Source organism: Anguilla rostrata, chromosome 9, assembly GCF_018555375.3.
Source record: "Anguilla rostrata isolate EN2019 chromosome 9, ASM1855537v3, whole genome shotgun sequence".
Lineage (NCBI taxonomy): Eukaryota > Metazoa > Chordata > Actinopteri > Anguilliformes > Anguillidae > Anguilla > Anguilla rostrata.
Genome location: NC_057941.1, coordinates 26,887,249 through 26,910,775, shown reverse-complemented (window position 1 = coordinate 26,910,775; position 23,527 = coordinate 26,887,249). Strand labels below are relative to the sequence as shown.

The window sequence follows — 23,527 nt, the reverse complement described above, 5'->3', positions numbered from 1 at the left end:
AGGTCCTGAATTCTTTCCACCTACGTCATCAGGAATGATTTGTTTAAATCTTAGGAGCGCTATATTGTCAAGCACAGTATTACATGTATTGTGTTGTAGGGGTTTTTATATTGGTATCTGCTGAATGTAAAAGTACTTTTTTCCCCTTCAGTTTCTCAGAAAATACAGCTTCTGATAGTTTTTCTGCACCCACCCCGCAGCGCACACACACACACACACTTGTTTCTCCTCCCTTTTCTCTCCCTCTTCTATGTCCCTGTTTTGTCTCCTGCCTCTCATTGTCTGTTTGATCAGTTTTAACCTTGAAGCAGAGACCAGCTGGAACATCTCAACAACTCCCATGGCCTGGACCTCGCTGTGTATGTGTGTGTGTGTGTGTGTGTGTGTGTGTGTGTGTGTTGCTCAGTCTTTGCTCAGCTGTCAGATTGGCGCCTCCATTTCATGCTTTGGTGGAAATGCGCCCTTCAACCAAGGTGTTCCCGCCCACAAGAAATAAAAAAAATAGTTTGTTAATTTAAAGGGTGGAGAGCAGAGAGGAGGAACTGCAAGAATAGCCAAACTAAACGGTGTGTGAGCGACATATCCGTTTGATAAGACAGGAAGTTGTTATCACTTCCAGGCTGACAACTGAATTTACTACCCTCAGACTGTTTGAGTGAAATTGGTATTGTTCTCGCACACCCCCCCCCTTTACATGTGCAATGATTTGCAATGTGTCTAACATGCCATAGAAGTTTTATTTAAAAGTACCTAAAAGTAAAAAATATCCCGAGATATTTAGATAGTCGTTGGCATCACTTGAAGAGGCTAAATTGCATGTTACAGTAGTGTTTAGTGCCCCAACATATACAGGTTCAACTTCATTCCTGGAGGGCCACAGTGTCTGCAGGTCTTTGTCTACTGGTTTTCTTTCTATTTAGACCTTGGAAATAAGTTATCTGGAGTCTTTAAACTTATTTGAAAAGGGCCAGTGTGGGTGCAGGTTTTTGTTTAAGCCCAGCAGTAGGACACCTGATTCAACTAACTAATGACAGTCTTCAATCAAGACCTTGATAAGCAGAATCAGGTGTTTTAGTGCTGGGCTAAAACAAAAACCACATCCACATCAGTGCTTTTCCAATAAGATTGGACACCCCTGCTTAAATTAAGCACTTCAAGGTTGAAACATTCTAAAACCCAGTAGATACCATGGCCCTCTGGGACCTGAGTTTGGGATCCCTACATTAGGACTTGCGTAAGCAGTACAAATATTGTTCACAAAACGTTTCTTAAATTATTCTTTCTTTTGTTCTTAAATATGTTCCTACGAATGACCAATATAGGATTTATGACATGCAGACCTTTGTTTTTCTGCATATCCCAGGTGTATGAGATGATGTTGACTGTTTGTAAATTTTATGTAATCCTGTTCATGTGATTAGCGTAAGGAAACAGCCATGAACAAATACAGATAAGAAAAAAATGATGAATGCCAAAATGTTCTTGGGAACGTTCTTACAAACAGTTTAAGATCAAATGTGATCGTACACATTTTGTGAATGAGGCCCATTGTTTCTAGCTTATCCTAAAGATTGTAACTCCTCCTAATCCTACAAGGGGGCACTGTTTTACTGCACAGTTTATTAGGCAGTGACAGAAACACTAGCATATTCTGCTTTTTACGTGTTAAATAACCTGATAGAGTAGTAGTTGTAGTAATAATTATAATAATAATAGTAATTAACTTTATAGTGCATTTCTTAGAAGAAAATGCAATACAATACAATTACAGAAAAGCACAACAAAAACATAGGTACGAGGAAAATAAAAATAAAATCAAAGTTAAAAAATAAAAAGGAAAAACAACAGGACAGCACAATATCTTTTAAGAATAGGTAAGACCAAGACCAAAAAGGACTTAAGTTTCAGATTTTTAAACTTTTCCCTCTTGAACTCAGACTCTTTTTAGAATTTAATGAATACAGGGAGTACTTCTGTGCACCTGTGAACATGACAAAATATTTAACAAAGACCAAAGGACTGGGGTGAACTTCAACTGACTAGAAGGCAATGGGTGCTCACGTTCAACCTAAACCACCTCAGGAGTGGAACCCAATCTTTCTCCGTCCCTTTGCCCTCTTCATGAGGGTGGGAAATGTAGCTGCAAAGCCAGGCTGCCCTTTCCAGGGCTCTTCACTAACATCTTGTCCGAGGAGCACAGTGTCTCCTAAGTTAAACGATGTAGGAGCGCAGTAATGCAGCCCAATTAGTAGATGTGCTACTAAATCGTTTTTCCAGTTAGCACACGTCAGTTTTCAGGCACAAACGCTCCTAACATGGGAGCACTGTGGAGCCCTGCTTTCATTAGGCCGGTCCCTAAGCTGACACTCGGGAATGTAACATTTGGCACCCGGCTAGTGAAATTTTTCATCATATCAGTGTAATGACTTCCCTTCTGGTATCTGACATGGGACGACTTGGAACAGGAAGTGCTGATCGTTCTCTCCCCTCTCCGTTGCCTGGGCCAGGGTACATTAGTGCAATTAAACTTGGAATGCGCGCATACAAAAGCCGTCCACCTCTCATCTCCGGCAGGCAGACACAGCGACGGATCAAAAGGGGCTACACCGCTAACATGGCAGTGACCTGATCGTTGCCTTGTTTTCTAAACCCTGGGGTTCGCCGATGCGTTCCGGTCAGTGGGTGAACTAAGGCGGAGCAGGGTTTGATCTGGAAGCTCCGCACTGCTGTGGTTTTGGCGGCATCACTCATTTTTCTCCTTAATGTGGAAGTGTGTGCTGTTGCTTCCCTAGAAATAAGCCTTTTCTGCTTTTTGATGAAATGATGAAATAGTTTTCCCCCACACTTAAAAATGCTTAAGCTTGTGTCTACATTTGGCTAATCTTACCACTGCTCCTTTAATGACATAAATAAGGGCAACAAATAGGATCCCGCATATTGCATAATGGGACATTGAAATTGACTTTAATTACTTTACACCGATTTCCAGTTAATAAGCATTCACATTTTGGGGACTCACAAGTTACTAGGTCTGTAAATGCCCCCCAAATTTGATAATGTCAGGTCCTTCAGATTTGGCTCCACTGGTACAAGGAAGAACTTATATTCTGTACACAGAGCTGCCAAGTGCAGACAGAAGGCACTCTGTGCACAAAGGCGACCGTGCACCCGCACGCGAGGCTGGCGCACAGCGCCCAGTCCCAGCCGCACAATGCAGACACTCAAAGCCGTCTGAGATGCTGTCAGGACAGGTGTGCTTCCAAACATGCACACGCAGAGGCAGCTGTGGAAAGGAACAAAGAAAAATCACATAAAGATCGGAGATACAAGCACAAGGGGGGCATGCGTGGAAGGGGCAGTGGGTGACTTGGCGTGAGGTAATCAGTACTTTGGGAAGTCTGGGAAAGCGGAAAAAAGAAAGGGCAGAAAGGGAAGTACTTATGTACTTAAGCAGTGCTCATGTCAAAGTCTTGGGTCTGAGTTCCTGGAAATCTGGAGTGGGAAGGGGGAGAGAGAAAGGGGACAAACCAAAAGTTATCTGCTTGTTCTGTGTATTTTATTTTTTTTTTTTTAAAAGAAGTGAGTTAAATAAGCAGGAGGGGGAAAAGCGAGCAGCTAGCTAAAGTAAACAGGAGTGGGCTAAAGTGACGTAGCAGAAGGGAATGGGAAATGTATGTTCTGGTACCGGAGGGAGAGGGAGGAGAAGGGACAAAGGGAGCCGTAAGTGAAGCGGGACGTCGGTGAGGACCACCCGGAGAGGGAGAGACTGCCCCCAAGGCTAACAACCTGCAAGGTAGGACCTGCTGTCGCTTCGCATATAACACTGGCACACACATTGTCCATTTGTCCCTCTGCAGACAAATGTTTGACTCTTAACATGTTCCACTGGAGGGTCCACCACTGCCCACATAGGCACCGCATCAGGAGGGTTTGAGAGAGATTCGAGGGGAGGTCTATCATACTGCATGCATGTTGCTCATTACAGTGCAATGCACACAACACTCGGCCAAGCTATTTGTCTGACACATTAAACCACAATGTTTTGTCACCGGTTGTATACAACTTGATAATTATGGGTTGATGAAAATGAGAAGGTAGACTTTCCGTGCTGTGCTTATTGGAAGTTTGACTTTTGTTTACACTATTTCATTTTTTATTTGAAAGGCTTGTTTGATAAGACAAATTTTGGGGAATAGATGCTGGTGTGTACCTAATGAAAGCTCAAAAATGACCTTTTTAGAATGCGCTGGCCTTCGAAGTTACAACATTTGACCTGTCTTTCATGAGCGTGTTTTGGAATATGTGAATTGTTGAATGGTTTTAATTTTTGAAACTTGAGTTAAACATTAGGCAGAAAATTTGGTTCGTTCATTGCTTGCGATATGTTTTGACAAAAGTTCACACGGAATTGCAGCACAAAGCTTAATCAAATATGCCTGATCTTTATTTAACCTATTTCTTTTTGGGACACGGCATAGCAATGCGGCTGACCCTTTAACCATTGTATAATACAAAATGTCATTTTCAGACAACACAACTTGTAAAATAAGGTTAATAATATAAACTAAATAAAGTAGGTTATTATTGTGTCAGCACAAAAACATCCTCCACGCCGTGACTTTGGGAAACTAAGGATACTTAATGGAAATGTGTCTACTTCGGCGCGCTCACCTGCTTTTTGCCCAGTCTTCGATTTGCCACGGTTCGTTTTGTTGTTTGCGGGTAAGAAGGGTCGTAATGTTCTCTTTAAACCCGAAATTGTATCACGCGCTGTTCATTACGCACGGATTGTCGTCCTGTTTTTTTCTCCTCCACCTTTCTCTTCCTTAATCCTAATTCACCCCATTCCATTATTTGTGTTATATAATACTCCAGGTGTTCAATGTACCTCGAGGGGTATTGTGCGTGTCCGGTGGTCATATAATACAGCATGGAATTCTGAATCCCCCCCCACAAACTTGAGCCGAGAGTTCGGACGTAATAATAGCATTAAATGCAAACTTCTCGAGTTTCGCCAGAAAATTGCAATTAAATACCGCAGTACTTAGCGAATGGAACGATTGGTATTTTTCCCGAAAGTTTTCTCTTTGAGTTAAGGAGATCGAGGTTGACCCGTTTAGGTCCAAGTAGCCCCATTGGCCGCGCGCAGTTTGCCAAGACGTATGTAAGGCATCGGCTATTGTAACCAGATTCCAGACTTGTAAACTGAAGTCACCATACGGTGAGGTTTGTAGTAAAAGTAAGAAATAGTCTTTTTCTTTTTTTTGCGTGATCCTGCGATTTCTTCTGATGTTTTCTCTTAAGGGTTCTTCAATTGCATTTAGAGAAAAAGACAAATATACATGGAAAGCACGCAGCCCGATAAAATTATTTTCTGATATTGTATTAGGGGAGCTCATGGGTTTGTTCGGAATTCTGTTTGTTCTGTTGTTTTGTTCTGTAACATGTATTGATATGCTTTCGATGCCAAAAGTGCGCATTTTAATTTCCAATGTCCGCGTGCCCCTTCCGTTAAATTAATATAATAATATTTTCAATTCCAAACTGCCGATCGCGATGACGGTCTTTGTATAAGCAGGTGTCTGAAATTAAACTTGGTCAAACACCGCGTGTAGTAGCCTACAACCAGATAATCTATTTGGTAATGTCCTGCATATTTCTGGGATTTTCACAATAGTTAGACGATTAGTGGAGATTTCCCCATATCTAATAAGTAGTTATTCTCTTGGTTGTGTTGGGTAGAATGACGTAAAATTTCCTTCTGCATTAATGGGATGTTTCTTGAACAGATGGTGGCAAATTTAGGCTAAGTGTTTATATTTCTGGTACAGACAAATGCATATATGCACATAGAAACTAAATGCATTTACTGTATATAGTCAATTTAGGAAAAATGAAACTAATATAACAAAATTGGTTTACTTTCTCAAATATTTGAAACATTAATTACATTTCATAAAAATCACATAGTGTAGTTGTATTTTATTTTTTTAATTTTATTTTTTGGTAATGGGTGTTTGCAACATCTGTATATTCGTATTAGTGTATGTACATTCTCATTATTGTTAGAGTTAAAGCATTGAAAGGGAAATAGGAATAGGAATTAAAACCTGAGGAATTAGTATGTTACTCAAGATTTTCTTTGTTACCAGGTAATACAGGTAATTTGGCTCCTTGGGTTCATCAGATGAAGAGGCGCTGTCAGCCAATCAGAGCAGGCGAGAACATTCCATCTTGACCTGCATCAGCCAATCATAGAGAAGAGGAACATTCCATTTGTACTGCAAATTCCAACAAAGTATGGTTTCCCTTGGTCCTCTCCACACTCCTGCTTGATCCCTTGATGAGCTCTACAGCAGAGGACGACTCGTATTGCTCACATCACATCCCTAACAGTCAACTTCGCTATGGAGATGGACCAGCCAATGGCAATCAGGGAAAATTATCAAGAAGAAATAGAGAGCAGGGAAGAGTCAAAGAAAAATGGTAGCCTTTTGTTGGCTGGTGGAATGGCAGATGGTATGGTGGCGACACAAGAGAGGACAAGCTCTTCTCCCGAGCAGGTTTCCGATGACTATCCCACATCTTCAACCCAAACCCCAGCAGGGGGTGGTGTCAGTGGGGGGGCGAGGGACAGGGGGTGTGGCGGAGCCTACCCCAGGATGCTGATGGTCCAGCAGACGAGTTTGGAGCAGCCCAGAGAGACATGGGATAAGAAGATGGATTTTTTGCTGTCCGTCATCGGATATGCCGTTGACCTCGGAAACGTCTGGCGCTTCCCTTATATCTGCTACCAGAATGGAGGAGGTGAGGCTATGAGAAAAGGCACAAACCAGAGATGGTAATAAAATGAGAGAAATGCAGGAATAGGTCAGAAACGGGAAAATCAGGCTTGAGAAGGACACAGCATAGGGCAGAGGGCATTTTTCATTGTCTTGATGATTTGAAAAATGTAATGGCTTTGTCATAGCAAAGAAATAGTTGCAAGGAATGGAAAATATTACCAGGGTACATAACTAGGTAAGCATGTCCTGGCTTTGCAATCAGTGGCATTCAAGAAAACATCTTGAATGATCTTGAAGCAGCGCAACAGACTAGCCTCAGGGTGATAGCCTGACATGGCCTGGCTTCTCCTGCCTCCAGAAAATCTGTATCCTGTACCCATTTACAAAAATGGGCTCAATGTGTGCAGATGCACTTAATGTACTGTGGTGGCCTAAACAAATAGGCATTCCCCCCACCATTTTTAAGTTATTGGACAAGCTAGTTTGCCTAAGTATTAGGCGTATTTATAAAAGGATTTTGTGATGTTTTATGAGGTCTGCATGCCATATGAAAGGAAGATTACAGTTGAGAGTTAGACGAATGGGGAACATGTTAGTGCAAGTACACAACACCACAGGGTTAACCGCAGTCATGTGGACTTACCCTGTCCCCACTCTAAATCAGCAAATGCCCTGTATGTTTTTTGTGGTTGTGCATGTGCATGCCTACTGCTGTCTTTTTGTCTCTTTATAAGTAGTGTACATGATGACAGCAGTCAGTTGGATTTGTACCCACAAAAGACCCATACGCATAAGCACATATGTATTTGTACGTGTATGTGCTCACGCATACATGTATACATGTTTCTTTGGTGTAACCTGCATCAACAGTGTTTTTGCCTCTATTTGAAAACTCACACATATAATTTTGAGGATTTATATGTTAATGGACAAGGAATCAGACTGTACTAGAAATTGGCTCTTTCAAGTCCCCAGTCTGAAAATCCAACTGTAAACTAAGTGTGTGTGGCTTCAAATACATTAGTGTGGATTATCAGTTCAAAGAGTGCAACTCAGCAACTATTTGGTCAAGGCTTGGAGTGGTTAATATTGATTTATGACTTATTTGACCAGATTGGTTTGGCAACACAATGGACCAAATGTACGAGTTAGGTTTTTATGCATTTTACAATGTCTCAGCAGCATTACCGAGGTTCCCTGTCTCCCCTCATCTTTCACAAACCTTTCTTTGTGTCTCAACCCCCCCACCCCACCCGCTACCCGACCCACACCACTGCCAATACCCCAACCCTGCTTGTCTCCAGGTGCATTTCTTCTACCCTACCTGTTGATGGCAGTGTTTGGGGGTGTCCCACTGTTCTACATGGAGCTAGCATTGGGACAGTTTCACCGTAGCGGATGCATATCTGTCTGGAGGCACATCTGCCCCATCTTCAAGGGTGAGACAGAAAGGGCTATAGAATGAAGTAGAAATATGTATGGTGGTTTGTGTGTGTGTTAAAATAAATTTTGATTTATGTAAAATGTTTCAGTTATGATAACAAACCAAAATGTCAACTCTATTAAGCAAACGACACGTAGGAAGTATCTGTTTTTTAACCTGGTTGGCATAGGTATCACATTTTCTTCAAAAATATTATTCATTTGTGAACAATTTCTTTCTTTTCACATGGCCTGGAATTATTGTCCACAAATTTCTTTTATTGTTTACGCTGGTTCATTTTGCTAATTAACTGAATTAACTAATAGCACTTAAATTTCAGATTTGGTCACTGTAAAACATTTCACATAGGGACACAAGAATAGTCTACAGATTTCATTCATGAGCTCATCAAGAAATGTAGTCAAAATGGCCGAATGATTAAATAATTTACAGCGGATGTTGTTATGTTATCCAGAAACTGATATGGCACACCTTTGTTTTAGACCTAAAGCTATGTAGCACTACCAAACCAAATTATCTAGCTATCCTTTCCAAAATCAGTGTCATGCCCCATAGGCTGTCTGAATTCCAGTACAGCTAGACAGCTGCATGGTGCCCATTTGTCCTGGCTTTGTCATATATTGTGCTGTTTTGTTTATTTTGATTGTTTAGCTGGTTTAGGACAGCTCATAAAAATAATATCCTGTGGGACACGAGGGAAAATAACACAGTTCGGCGACAGACAGCCCTTTAAATATTGAGTCGCAATATGACAATATGGACGTATCAGTGAGGGAGCGCCGTGCGGCTTCAGATGAAATTGCTGATGCTGGGACAGATAAGGAATGCTTCCCGAGCACCTATGGGTTTAGGTCCTAATCTGGAAAAGCAAACAGATAAGCGCTCCGTTTCTGAAACACAATAGAAACATTCACAATGATTAAAAAAAGTGCAATTAAAAAAATTAATATGTAGTACAAGGGGAGAAGACAGTTATGGGTGGCTACAACAATAAGTTGAGCACAGATCTCTTTGATTCTTGAACAGCTTTTGCTCGTTTATTCAGTTTTAAATAAAATACATCATGATATATCAGTATCAGACAACGTATTGCAATATAGGGGCAAATATACAAATTTTCAAATATTGCAATTAAACATTTCTGTGAAATCTACTTATTTTATATTTATCATTATATTTCCAAAGAAGTTCACATATTTGCAATGTATTTCACTATATTCCATTTCTGAAGAGAATTTATCTGGTCATTTTGAAGGTCTTCACCCAACCTTACTGGTTGACAGTACATGTTATATTAACAAATTATTTTTGAACATTTTGAACTTTAACAAACCAAAATTCATAACAACGGGCACTATAGCATATTTAGATCAAAGCGATCCATGTTTTTTTTTCAGGTATCGGCTTTGCCATCTGTGTCATTGCACTCTACATTTCCTTCTACTACAACACCATCATGGCCTGGGCACTGTACTACCTCCTGTCTTCATTCCGATCCACACTGCCCTGGATTACCTGCTCCAATTCCTGGAACACCCCCTCCTGCACCCCCTACAGCCACACCAATGTCAACCAGTCCTGGTACAACACCTCCACCTCTCCCAGCGAGGAGTTTTTTATGTAAGTGTGCCTCCCACTGTTCATTGGAGCCAGGCTAAGGGTGGTGAGAGGAAGACAGGGAAACGCTATTGATGGTACTGTCCTTTGGCTGTGATGTTAAACTCACATTTTGACTGTGGTCACATTAAAGGTACCATGACAATCCTGGAGAAATTAGATCTATGTTTACCAGCCAATCATCTCCCAGTGTCTGACTTGCTGCTCAATCCCTTGAATTCCCCACCCATATTGGGTATGTTTACATGCACACTCATATTCCAGTATAATTCAGAAATAAGAGAATGTCCCAAATAAGATGTAGGTCATATAAACAGCATAGTCTGATTAAATACGCCAAATAGGGCCTTATTCTGAATATGGCACATTATAGTTAAGATGTGGCATATTATTCAGGTTATTGGAGCACTATTTGGGCATGTATGCTGCATACTTGTATTATCCATATCAATCGGTGTTTTCGCGACATTTTGTGCATTTCCCAAAAGCGTCTTTGGGCGTGTCAGAGTCAGCATATTTGCCCAGTGCTTAATATGCAAGTGGAGTGGCCAAAGTTAAAAATGTTCTGTCCTAAATTAATGCACAGAATTATTTTGGTCTTCCCACATTCCATTGTAACCTTTGTCGTCGTTCATGGCACAGTATAGTTAGTCTTTGGAGAAACACCACACGCTGCATATTGTCATTAACAACATTGTTTAAGCTATTGCGGTGCGATAGAGTGGTACCGATTTGTAGCCTAGTCATCACAGTTTTTGGGAACAGTCGTGACTAGGATGGTAGTTGCCAATGTACTATTCTGGATAAGCAGTGACTTTCGTCATTGCTCAGGAAATGCTGTTAATAGGCAACCTATTTTCTTTTAATGTGAGACCGACAGCTAGCTGTTCACACTTCTCTTGTTGCTTTTACTGCATTTTGTACCTTTTTTGTACTCTGTTGTCATTATTAGTTTGCATGGGAGACATGCAAACTACTGTTCTTAGTAGATTGCATGGGAAACATGGAAATTACTGTTCTTGGTAGGCTTGTTTGGATGACTGAACTCTTGGATCATTTAAATTATGGTGCAGATTGAACATGTGGTGGCACTACAAGCCAAGCCCCTATGCCCTGTTGGCTGTAAAGTCACAAGATTTGGTTCAAAGGTCCCTTTTGTCATAAGAAACAAATTTGCTTCAAGGACCCATGAGGTCTACTGTATTGGATTTTCCACCATTTGGAAAACACTTTCCTCTCACAAAAAAGATTAGGCCAATCCAGCCATATGGTATGATAGTGATGCAAATATGAAGAAATATTCTGAAATTCACTCCTGCATTAGACAGGTCCCTTGGTTGATGGCATAGTCCACAATCTTGTTGGAACAAAAGTATATATTTAAAGTTTGTGTCCTCCATCATGGAGTTCCTGTGTTTGCCAACTGTTGCTGATCCTCCTTGGACCCCATTAATTGCAGCTTGCAGCTATATTTAGTTTGCATATGAAACATGCAAACTTCTGGTCTTTCTCGAAATCTTATTTTTCTTCTAATTGTCATTGAAAATGAACCAAGCCTGTTAATTTTCTAAGAAAACATTAGCCTTCCAAATTGTCCTCCCAAATTTACAATTTTGTTGGCCAATCAGGGAAGATGTGGTGCTATTTCAGCCAATACGATTCATAGAAAAAAAACTTTAATGATACCATGGTTGTTCTGTTTGTAAAGCAAGCTATCAAGGTGGTTAATAATAGCCAAATATGGCGGTTGTGTAGACTTGTTGTTGCATCATACAACAGTGACAAATGCGGTGCCTAAGTTTTCATATCTATGGTTGCATCTAAGATATTCGCCCGATAAAACTGCTTTTTATCTACATAGTGAATGCTGGCTAAAGATTTTGTGAATCAACTGTTATATAACCTATTGCTATGATTACATTTAGCAATAACCAGACTGCCTTCTGCCAGGCCAAGGCAATTTCTTTCACTCTGATAATAGAACTAATGATCGTAGGCTCATTTTAAAATAACATTAAGGACTTGCTATCACTGCCTGTGTGTACCAATTTAAAGTTAATGTCTGGCAATGTTATGTCATCTACCTTATGAGTTCAGCTATTTTAATACTTGTTATCTTCAGAAAATGACCATATTATAGTTACAAGTGTGGTGAAACACAAATATCTAGACTTGTATCAGCCTTTAAACAAATAAATAAGCCTCCCAATCTCTCTAACCAGACAGATAATACACTATAGAATAGAATTACCAACAGAATGAGTCACACTTACTGTGTTAATCTTTACTATACATAGGCTTATAAAAGTACTAGCATGCCAACTCTCAATTATCATTCTTCTTTATTATTAATATTATTTTAACTAGTGCTGAATTCTAACAACATTCAATTTGGAGTCCATGTATGAAAAATGTTTTTTTCTAATTATATTATTATTGTTATTGTTCGACGTTACTTGATTCATCCTTCTTACCCGTGCTATAGCCAGCCAACTAAATTAACCCTATAAATGTATGAAAAAATACCCTTTAATAAAAGCTAAGAATAGAGTGTAAGGGACGTAATGTTACATGGTCATTTTACATTTAATCAGACTATGCACAGCTTCATGCTAATGTGAATATTAAAAGAACGTTAATTTCTCAGTAGCCATCTAAACAGCTTATTTGGAATGTTGGTTTATTCAGAATAATGGCAATAGCTGGCATATTGTGTGCATCTAAAGTGAACATGGTCATTGTCACCCCAGGTGATCCAACAGAGAATTTAACTAATTTAAAATTATTTTTAAATAAAGGCAAGATAAAAAAAAATAGCATGCAAACTGTGTCTTTTGATCGACTCCCCAGCTTGGGGCCTTAGCTTGTTTTCACCCTTTCAAATTGAAATTTTTTTCTTACTCTATTGGCAAGAAATACATTTATTTCCGAAGTGTACAGCAGTGCATTTGACCATCTCCCAACTCCTCTCTCTTTTTGGAAACCCACCGCATGACCATCCCCATCCCACCCCACCCCGACTCCAGACGGTATGTGTTACAGGTGCATCGATCCCCTGGGCTGCACCATCTGGGGGCAGTGAGCTGGCAGCTGGCTCTCTGCCTGCTTGTCATCTTCATTGTGGTCTACTTCAGCATCTGGAAAGGGGTGAAGACTTCAGGCAAGGTGAATGGGAGTGAGTGGGGAGGAGAGGGGGTGGCGGACCCAAAGCCAGAAAGGGAGAAGAGAGATAAGGAAGGCTGTAAAGAGGAGAAGTAATGTTTCTAGTGAAACTACGACTGCAGTGATGCCAAAAACTGTGAGAAGTGCAAAAGAAGTCACAGGTCTCTTTTTTTAATCATAACCAAGTTTATTCTAATTGAAAAGTAGATGTTTCCTTTAAGAATAATTCCTCTTAATTGTATTCATTTAGTGGTTGCTTTGTGTATTCTTCAGGCTGATCACTTGTTTTGTGTAACTACCTGTTTGAGTGTGCCCCTAATTGATTTCATGTTTCATATTATCTCGGCTGTTTGTGCAATAAGTTACCCTGCAATAAAATCATACCCATCATAAATCTTTAAATGAATGATAGTAGTAGTAATAATAATAAATAAATGCATCTGTCTTCTGTTTCAGGTGGTATGGGTAACAGCCACCTTCCCCTACCTGGTTCTGCTGGTGCTTCTGGTTCGAGGTGTCACTCTCCCTGGAGCCTGGAAGGGTGTGGCTTTCTATCTTAAACCTGATTGGCAGAAGCTTCTCACCACCACGGTGAGGGGGTTATAGTAAACAGGCTAGACTTCGCTGCATTACACAAAGTTTGGAGAAAAAGAAACTCAATTCCATATAATGTATATTCATGTTCAAAAAAATGTGTATGGGTGTCACATTTAATGTAACATGCGTTTATATATTTTCTTCCTTCAATCTGTCCAATTTTGAATGGTGTGCATTTTGCTTGTAGTTCATCACTTAGTTTTTAGGGGGGGGGTTAGCCCCAAAAAAGCATATGTAAAAGCATTGTAGGCTACTTTATCAGTTTCTGTAGTTGTTACTGGTTATGTTTTGCCTGTTTGTTTTTGTTTGCTTTTCAGTTAACCAATAAAATAGCACATCCCTAACAGAGGATGTATTCAGCGATCTTGAAAAATGTAGATACAAATAGCCAATAAATTGGGTGCTTACTGATTGATGAGCAAGGAAATGTGTTGTTGAATTTACAGCATTGTTTTTTCACAGACAGCTGCTTAATCCAAAAGTCTCTCTGCTTCCCTAAGATTTGGATAGACGCGGCCGCACAGATCTTTTTTTCTCTCGGGCCAGGGTTCGGAGTGCTGCTGGCCTTGTCCAGCTACAATCCCTTCCACAACAACTGCTACAGGTGGGCACAATTCCAAGGACCAAGGACATCAACCCACACTGACCTTTTGCAATTACATCAGTTAGTGGGGACATCAAATTTAATTATTTACCTAATGCTCTGCCGTCTCATTTTAATTGCATAATTGCATTCATGCATATCAGTGAAGGAGCAAAACATTCCACCCTTACAAAGAGGCCTTCCATTCCAGCCACGTGGCAATGGTGGTGTGATTTTGAGACAAGGTTAGGTCCTGTGTAACACATAGGAATGCAAACCGAGAAAATACGAAAAATCAGAAAAGAGGAACTGCAGGTCTAATGCACGTTGCTTAAATGTTTTTCTGTCTGGCTCCTCAGGGACGCCTTAGTGACCAGCTCCGTCAACTGTCTGACCAGTTTCCTGTCTGGATTCGTCATCTTTTCTGTGCTGGGCTACATGGCTGAGATGAGGCAGCAGGGTGTTGAGGCCGTGGCGAAAAATGCAGGTGAGTGGCACTCCTCCAGTTCACATATAAAAAATCTAAATTTAACACGGAGAAATTTCCCTCTGTGTGGAATTTTTTGGTGAACGCATGGTGAAAAGTTGTGGTGTGCGTGAGTGCGAACACACAGGTTTGCAGTGTGAAGTTACTGAACAGTATAAGTCTGCTTGTGCGCATAAAGAGGCAAAGGTGAAAGACAATGCTAATGTAGCTACAGGATCATCCTGGGCAGGAGAGTTACGGGTAAGTCACAGGCTACCTTCAAAAAATCTAAAGGTATGTTCATATTAGCATGCATGTAAGCAGCTGGTCATTACCATTTTCAGTGGGTGGCATACCAAACTCTTGGACAGCTCCATAACTGAAGCAGGCAAGCAAGCAAGCAAGGCAGAACAATGGGACTTTTTTACAATTTTGATTGTGCGGTGAAGGTTATTTTTATTGCTCTGAGGCCAGGCCTACCCAGAAGGCCACCAATTGTAAAAAGAAAAATGCACTACACTTTTAAAGTGTCACTTTCTTACACATTCAAAGAGAAATTTGTCTAAAGCAATGTAATCAGTTTTCCCAGAAGTAATGTCCTGTATTAAAGCAAAACTAAAAACTTATATATTAAATATAAACATAAATATTAAATGTAAATGTTAAATATGAATGTAAGTTTTAAATGTAAATATTGGATTGAAAACTAAATATATAGAAATATGCTAATTTGGGATGCACCCTGTGTGTATCAGGTTTGTCTGTGTCCTGTACAGCTTGGATGCTTAGTTCAGCATGTGGACTTTTCTACCTAACTACCATGGAAAATAATAACAGGGACACAGACATACATGTGACATTCATTGAGGAAAAAAAGAGTAGAAAAAAGTTTGTATAAACTTGTACTGTAATAACTGATTTTTGAATATTTGAATATTGTAGCGCATTAGTGACCCTAAATGTGTAAAAATTGAGCTGGATTACAGAACGTGCAAAATTTTACAAACAGCTCCCCTTCAGATGGAGGTTAGAATGAAGTTGACATTTATTAAATAATTACCAAAAACCTAGGTTTTGAGGGAGCAAAATTGCAAGTATTACAATTATTACAGATTATTACAGTATTACAATTTTTTTACATGAGTAAAAAATGTAATTCCTTTTGCATTTGGCATGGGAAAATCCTCCAATCTATGATATTCTGCCATCCTTAGCTGAAGACACAGCAAAGTGGAAAACAAAATAATGTGAGCATACAAATTAGCTCCTTTGGTACTGCGGCTTGTGGACCCGTCTCTGGAAAAGTCTTGACTTGGTTCCTATAATGTTGAGATTTAAGATGTCTCGGAGTGATGATGAGTTCTTGGCCAAGAAGAAAACAGCTTTTTAGGAGAGGGTGGGGGGTTGGAAGCAGCACAAGCAGGCTCCGTTCCAAGGAAGCAAGGTGAGATAACGGTGGAGTTCCAGTCGCTGAAGAGTGTGTGGTAGAGATGAGCAATATGTCTCCATTGGAGAAGCAGTTTGTAAATGAGGGATATGGGGAGGGTATTTCATCAGATTTTTCCATTGTTTCGCAGATAACGCCAAGTCAGCTTGGTGATGGGTTGTGGTATCCTGTGGAGGATGTTTTTAATTTTCTTGTGAGAACAAAGGGTCAAAGGAATGTTGACTTGAAAAAAAAAAATCCCTGATGGAAATACATTTTTTCGATAAGCAAGAGCTACATCCAGTGTAGCAGAGGTAGTGACCTTTCAGAAAAGAATAAGCCTCATAATGTTGGCTACAGCAGAGCATAAGAAAGCCATTCCCAACAAGAAAGCGTAAATAGGTTGTTAATGTTTTTGGCTTTTTTTTAAATTTTTTTTTTTTTTATGGGAATTTTCAGCATAGGTTCTTGAAATATCAATGGTGCCAGAGACGTGGATTGAATGTCAATTCTTATTGGGTTTGTGAAAACAGAAAAATGTGTTTAATTTCTTCAGTGAACATATAGTGATGTCAATAATTAAGTTGCCTGGCGGGATGGATGTAGGGGTATGTTTTAAGCTATGATACCAATTTTCTGAGCCTTGGCCATTCATACCAGGAGTTGTTTTAGAAATGGAATAATTATAGTTAGGGTGGATGGGAAATGGGTAATTTGTAATCACAAAATCACTTTGTCAGCAATATACTGCTTAGTCTACTGTAGAGACAAAGAGTGTGTTGATGGAGATCAGAGATAACATAAGAGGGGTGGAGGGTGAAAGTATTGGGCAGAATCAGATGGGCGTAAGACCAGAATTAAACAAGCTATGTAGATATTTTGGTTCTTTCCTTCAGAGGAAATCAAAAGGTGTACACATGCAGGCGAGGTCTTGGATTCATGAAATGGGTGTGTTCAGTTCTATTTTTCATTTAAAATAAGAAAAAAAGGGCACGACAGACAAAACAAATGCATTGCTTCCTCTGAACAAATGGTCAGTTAACTTCTAATCTGGGAGAAAAGTGTGAGGCTGCAGTGGAGATTTATTTATAGCTGTACAGGGCAGAGAGTGTGGAGCACATAGAAGTCTCATGATGGACTCCATGTGTTACCCCAGCATCGCAGTGTGAGCTGGACGACACTTTGCAAATGAACAAATTCATGGCTGATGTTCAGCAAATAGGCGCTGGTGGAGTTCCAGATGTGAAGGGCCTGCAATCTGATTTTATAAGACATTCTGGAACAATTTTGGAGCATATTCTTACAAGATATTCCAGGAATGTTTGATGACTGGAGAATTACCTATCAGCTGTTATCGAGCAGTGTTGACTTTATCAAAGGGAGACTTAGCTCACATAAATAACTGGAGGTCAATGACACTTCTGTGTATGGATTGCATCATCTGTTAAAATAACCTTGCAAACTAGTTGAACAGGCATGTAAATACATTGATTAAAAGAATTCCAGCCATACTGCATACAAATATGCTCTATCGGTGACAATTTGTTTATGATTCAGGACAATACTGACCTCTCAGAGTTATGCAGGGTTGACTTTGGGATGATTTTGCCTGATCAAGATTTTTGACTGGGGGATTCATGATAATCCCTTTGTTTTATTACTCTGTCTCTGTCTGACTCTCCCTCCCTCTCTCTTCCCATTTCTTTCTCTCCCTCTAACCCCCTCTCACTCTCTTTCTCCTCTTCCTCCCTCTTCCCTCTCCCTCTTTTCCTACTTCTCTTTCTCTCTCCCCCTTCCTCTGTTTGTAGGCCCCAGCCTGCTGTTTATCACCTATGCAGAGGCCATCGGCAACATGCCCGCCTCCACCTTCTTTGCTATAATCTTCTTCCTAATGATCATCATGCTGGGGCTGGATAGCACGGTCAGTTTCCCTGCTAGCGGCTAACATCTCTCTACACACACAACCGCAGGGCCCAGATCTGCTCACATGCATCCTTTCAGTTTATATGAGTCTGATAAAGTCAGTAATCCCTGGTCCTGGATCAGCTACCTCCAGCTCAGATCTCAGTTTCACTCGAATGGCTGGAATTGCACCTGGAAGCTGATTAAAACTATCAAGATGCAAATATTGATATTGGCATTGCCTTCCTGATTTCAATGTGTTTTCAAATGATAGGCTGAAAAAACTGCTGAGCAAGTTGAACTACCCTTCCCCCTCCCTTTCTTGCATGCCTAGCCCCGGCATAATATTTGTTGTAGCTGAGTGCACATTGTCATCAACTCACTGTATCAACGGTTGTGTGTGGGCGTGCTGAGTTGTATCAGCTTAGACTGCAGCGGGGAGAGCTGTCAACAGGAGCCAGTACACACGTACGAGTACATTGATGGCCTTTTGTGCTCCAGGCTTTATCACCTGTGACTTCATTAGCTCATGTTTGCCAACCGCATGCTAGTTCTCAGGAATATCTGGGTGACAGCTTGCTGAAGAAAAGTAACTGTGGCAATGATTGTGCTAACATTTTCTAATCTTGGAAAGATTAATCTCAAAACCTTCTCTGATGTGGTTTTTTCCTCTATGCCTCTTTTCTCTCTGCATCCCTTTTCTGTCCTCACTCTGTCCTGTCTGTTGTTTGGCCCCTCACCACTCTCGTCTTCCCTCTGCACCACCATCTCTCTTCTCTCTATTCACATTGATATTTACCTCTCCTTTCCTCCCTCTCCTCTCTGTCGTGCTCTCTCTCCTTCCTGCACCACTCTCGTCCTTGTCTCTTGCCCTCTCCCAGTTTGCCGGTCTGGAGGGGGTCATCACTGCCATTCTGGACGAGTTTCCCCATGTTCTGGTCAAGCGGAGGGAGTGGTTTGTTCTGGGCCTGGTGTGCGTCTGTTATCTTGGGGCCCTCTCCACCCTGACATACGTGAGTGTCCCTGGTCTGTGATTGGTGCTGGACTAAATCACATTCACATGTGTAAATCAGATTCACCTGGTGCAAGGGTGGGCAAAATTACACTTAGTGTATCTTGTTACAAAAATACAACAGCCAAATAAAAGCCATAACCAGTAAATCATAATCAGCAATCATAATTGTTGAGGCAAAAATTGATTTGGATATTATATATGCATATGGAATACATTTACAAAATGCATATCGTAAATAAATGTATTTGAAATACTGCCCGTCCATGACACGCCATACCCTCAGGGGTTCCCTGAAAATGTTTTTTCCTCCCCTCCCCCCTTCCCCTGGTCACCAGGGAGGAGCGTATGTGGTGAAGCTGTTTGAGGAGTATGCCACTGGCCCAGCCGTTATTGCTGTGGTCCTCTTGGAGGTCATAGCGGTCTCCTGGTTTTATGGTAAAGTTTGACTCCAAGAAATCATAAGGGAATCTCTGCTCGCAGAAATTAAGTTACATACGTACATACATACCTACATAAATACAGACATACATACATACGCAGCAAATCATCTCTCTCTCTCTCTCCCTTCCTCCCTTCCTCCCTCCCTCTCTCTCCCTTCCTCCCTCCTTTTCTCTCTCTCTCTCCTTCCCTCCCTCCCTCCCTCTCTCTCCCTCCCTCCCTCTCTCTCTCTCTCTCTCTCTATCCCTCCCGCCCTCCCTCTCTCTTCCTCTCTCCCTCCCTCCCTGTCTTTGTAGGTATGCCTCGGTTTTGCAGTGACCTGCATATGATGCTTGGATTCTCCCCAGGCTGGTTCTGGAGGGTGTGTTGGGTGGCCATTTGTCCCACTTTCCTAATGGTAAGGGACACAGATTGGGCATGGCGGTGGAGATATGGAACGAGCTTCTGCTGTGCTAAACAGCTTTTTGCTTATTCCAGTTATGCCAGCTCCCACCAGTTTAGGCCGTGTGACAGTTTTGAATAGCACTAGTGAGCTAACTTTTTAGTTGGAAATTTTGCATTCTCACCTCTGGGGTCTGTGCTGCATAGACATTTTCTTTTTACATATATCAGACACTTCCCTATATACTTTATCTTGTCTTGCGTCACGTTCTGATGTCAGTACATTTTTACCCACAATTTTGGATTCCCGATTGCATAGAATTGCAATTCAACATGGCGAAAGCTAGCAGATGCACCATCCAAAGATCTCGCAGCCAGCTACTCCCTCCCCCTGCCATCGGGCCAGTGCAGTTCATATGGAATGCTGCTGCTCGGCTGATCTACGATCTCTCCCTAAATACTCCCCCGTCTCCCCTTCCGCACTTCCCTCTGCTGGCTGCGTGCAACAGCCCGGATCGCATTTAAAACTCTAACGCTGGCCTAGTGGGACTGTAAAGGGCATGGCCCCTTCCTGTCTTAAATCATCAGGCTATATCTCAAAATCCAATCCTGGAGGGCCACTGTGCTGGAGGTTTTTTGCTGTGGTTAGCACTTAAGTTTTTTAATTAAGTCATTCATTGTTTAGATTAGGGTTGTTTAATCTGAATTCTTCCTGAAATGTTTTTTTTTTCTGTATCATGTTAAGTTCATCTTTTGATTTCTGTGAACCCTGTGACTTCAAATGACTTATATGAAAGGTGCTGTATAAATAATTTATTTGCATTATTGGGCATTCACACACCCAAGATAGAACGTTAGCAAGATATAAATTGGTTACCGTTTTGAAAGGAAGCCACAAAAACCAGCAAACACTGCAGCCCTCCAGGACAGGTCTTTAGGGTCTCTGCTATACCCTGGCCAGTCCTCTCTGTTCCACTCCCGCTGCCAGTACAGCGCTGCTCCACTACAGATTGGAATATAATTAACATTACTGCATTTTTTTAATGACCGAAGCAGCTGGATGCACGCATGGAAGTCTCACAAAATTACAGTTCTTCATATGTACCGTCATACGTGTTATACATGAAACCTTTGAAAGTGTATTACTGATTACATTTGTGCCCATCTTTTCTCTGTGAAGAAATATGATCTGATGACAAAATGTGGTCAAAGGCATCATAATGTGTGCTCTTTTGGCAAGGTATTTCACCATAGACAGATTTTTACAGATCCACTAATATGAATGTGATCAGTGTATCTGATAGTGTCTGGGTCCCTAAAGAGATTATTATCACCATTTCTTCCCAGTTCATAATTGGCAGTTTCCTGGCATTTCCTCCGGAAGTGAAACTGTTCAACTACCTCTATCCACCGTGGACCACCGCGATTGGCTACTGCATTGGAGTCTCCTCCCTTATCTGTGTGCCAGCATACATGGTCTACTACCTTCTGTCCACCCCAGGGACACTCAAACAGGTGAGATGCACAGCTGGGTAGGGCAAGGCAGGGGGGCAATGGGGTGATGGAGGGACACAGGATATAGAATATAGCCCACAGCATATTATAGCAATGTAAACAAAAGCTGCAAAATATATATTTATACAGGTCAGTGAGAGTGTCAGAATGCTATTGATACTTCTGATTCTGTCTGAGTGTAGCACTTCATTAGTAGTAGATGGAAAATGAATTGAACTGGGAGACAGAAAGAAAGAGACAGGGAGAGGGATGATGTATGTAGCAGGTAGCATGTAGCCCAAAGCATAGCATGTTGCCCCGAGTACAATATTGCAGTTTCCAAAAAATGTCTGCTAAATTTTTCTTTCTACAGGACAGTGAGGGACTGTCACGGTGTCACTGGCAGGTTCTTTGATCATGGATGCACATTAACATTTTGTGCTCTTGTCATTTTGCCCCCCTCTTCCTCTTCTTGATTCATTTTTCCCTCTCCTTTTGCTCAGCGGCTTTTGAAAAGCATCACTCCAGAGCCTGGAAGTGAGAGGGCACACCGAAGCACAATCATCGCCAATGCCGTCTGATCCTGATGATAACAATGTCGCCCCCCTCTGGACACAAAGATGAACGGCAAGAAAGAGATTACCTGCTGCCCCCTGTACGACTCAAGATTGGTGCAAATACTGTGACAGTGTAACCAGGATTGGCCAGGGGTTTCCCCAAATTTAAGGATTGGGAAAATTTTATGTAAGTCAATGATAGAAGGGGGATTATAAGAGATGATGGGAGAATTTTCTATTTTTGGGGAGATGAAATCCCTGGCATCTGGCCAAACACATCATTATAGCACACCATTCTCAGAGTAAGATCATGTGATGGTTGGTTAAGTACCTCTGACAAAAGAAATTATGCTGCTTTGTTCCCCCACTAATACTAATGTCGTCACCCATCGTATTTAATGTCAAGCTCTTACAATTATTCTGAAAAGGGCATATAACATCATTGTTACTTTACTCAACGAAAGTTACTTCTTCTTTTTATTTTCCCATCTTTAAAAGACCAAAAATATAAATTATGTTATCAATACACAATGTACTTATGCACAGGCAAACATTTTACAGGGAACAGAGATTTAATATATGAAAGAGGAATATTTAGTCAGATACAGATCTCTATAAAAAAAGACCCTCAATGCCAAAAACCTGAGGCTGAGGAGGGCAGCATTTAATTACATTATTATTATTATTATTATTATTATTATAGCACTGAAGAAAACAAAGGATTTTGATGATGATGGTGATAATGACAGTGACAATGATTGCTAGTTCTGTTATTTTTATTTCTTGTTATTCAGCACTGTTTTTTTATGATATGACCAATACAGCAGAAGTACTAGTATACCAGCACATATAAGCATACAAATGTATTTGTGTATGTCTTTTCGGTAAGGGCATATATGTGAATTTGGTGTGTGACCGTTTCAGAGAGCAAACACATGATTGAGCAAGAGGGTGGGTGTGACTGCGAGAGAACTGTTTTGTGTGTGTGTGTGTGTGTGTGAGAGAGAGTGAGAGTGAGAAAGAGAGAGAGAGAGGTCAATTTATGTGTATATCTGTGTTATAAGGTATGTAGAGATATCTCTCCATACCAGCTGTTTATCTGTGTATTTCTCATAACAATAGTATCCTGTGAAAAAAAGTAAATACTTCAGCGTTTCGAGTTTACAGTACCTATGATTTGTATAAGCCTGAAAAAAATCTGTGGAGGAAATATATATATATATATATATATATATATATATATATATATATATATATATATATATATATACATCATCTGTATTATAAGAGAAAATAAATAAAATGAGTGTGTACAACACTGTTGTGCGCTGTGGCTATCATTACAGACAGCTTACTGCTTTTTAATGAAATCTATGGCTAAGATGTATAATTTCCCACCAGCTGGAAACAGTTGGACCACTGGTCTAATCAGGGAGTGATTTGGTCAAGCTTGTGTTGTCGTATGGGCTCTGCTGAGACCCGACAGCTCCAGCCAGCATCCAGAACATCCGCTGGCAGCAGCCAAGTGTTCACGTGCGATTCTGCATGCACGCTTCATTTAACAGTGTTTTCCGCATCTTTGACCCTGGCCTGCTGTGTCTTTCTGAATGTGCTCTGCTCTGTCTCCTGTTAGCCCGAGCCAAGTCTCCGCAGAGAGAAA

At 40.8% G+C, this 23,527-nt stretch overlaps 1 protein-coding gene and 1 long non-coding RNA gene across 2 annotated transcripts; one reads left to right on the top strand and one right to left on the bottom strand.

The window, feature by feature from the left end:
* Nucleotides 1-1,701: 1,701 nt before the first annotated feature.
* Nucleotides 1,702-4,949, bottom strand: LOC135263431 (uncharacterized). Its single transcript, XR_010332460.1, has 2 exons — nucleotides 4,672-4,949; nucleotides 1,702-3,283 (listed from the first exon to the last, which is right to left on the bottom strand). It is a non-coding gene; the product is annotated as an uncharacterized LOC135263431 (long non-coding RNA).
* slc6a4a (solute carrier family 6 member 4a) lies at nucleotides 3,277-23,185 on the top strand. Its single transcript, XM_064351430.1, has 14 exons — nucleotides 3,277-3,793; nucleotides 6,153-6,807; nucleotides 8,090-8,224; nucleotides 9,627-9,849; nucleotides 12,873-13,011; nucleotides 13,465-13,599; nucleotides 14,106-14,209; nucleotides 14,548-14,675; nucleotides 17,889-18,001; nucleotides 18,864-18,995; nucleotides 19,333-19,432; nucleotides 19,732-19,832; nucleotides 21,164-21,331; nucleotides 21,814-23,185. Exons 2-14 carry the CDS (start codon nucleotides 6,408-6,410, stop codon nucleotides 21,889-21,891), a joined length of 1,956 nt encoding a protein of 651 aa, XP_064207500.1. The 5' UTR covers nucleotides 3,277-3,793; nucleotides 6,153-6,407; the 3' UTR covers nucleotides 21,892-23,185.
* The last annotated feature ends 342 nt before the right edge of the window (nucleotides 23,186-23,527 follow it).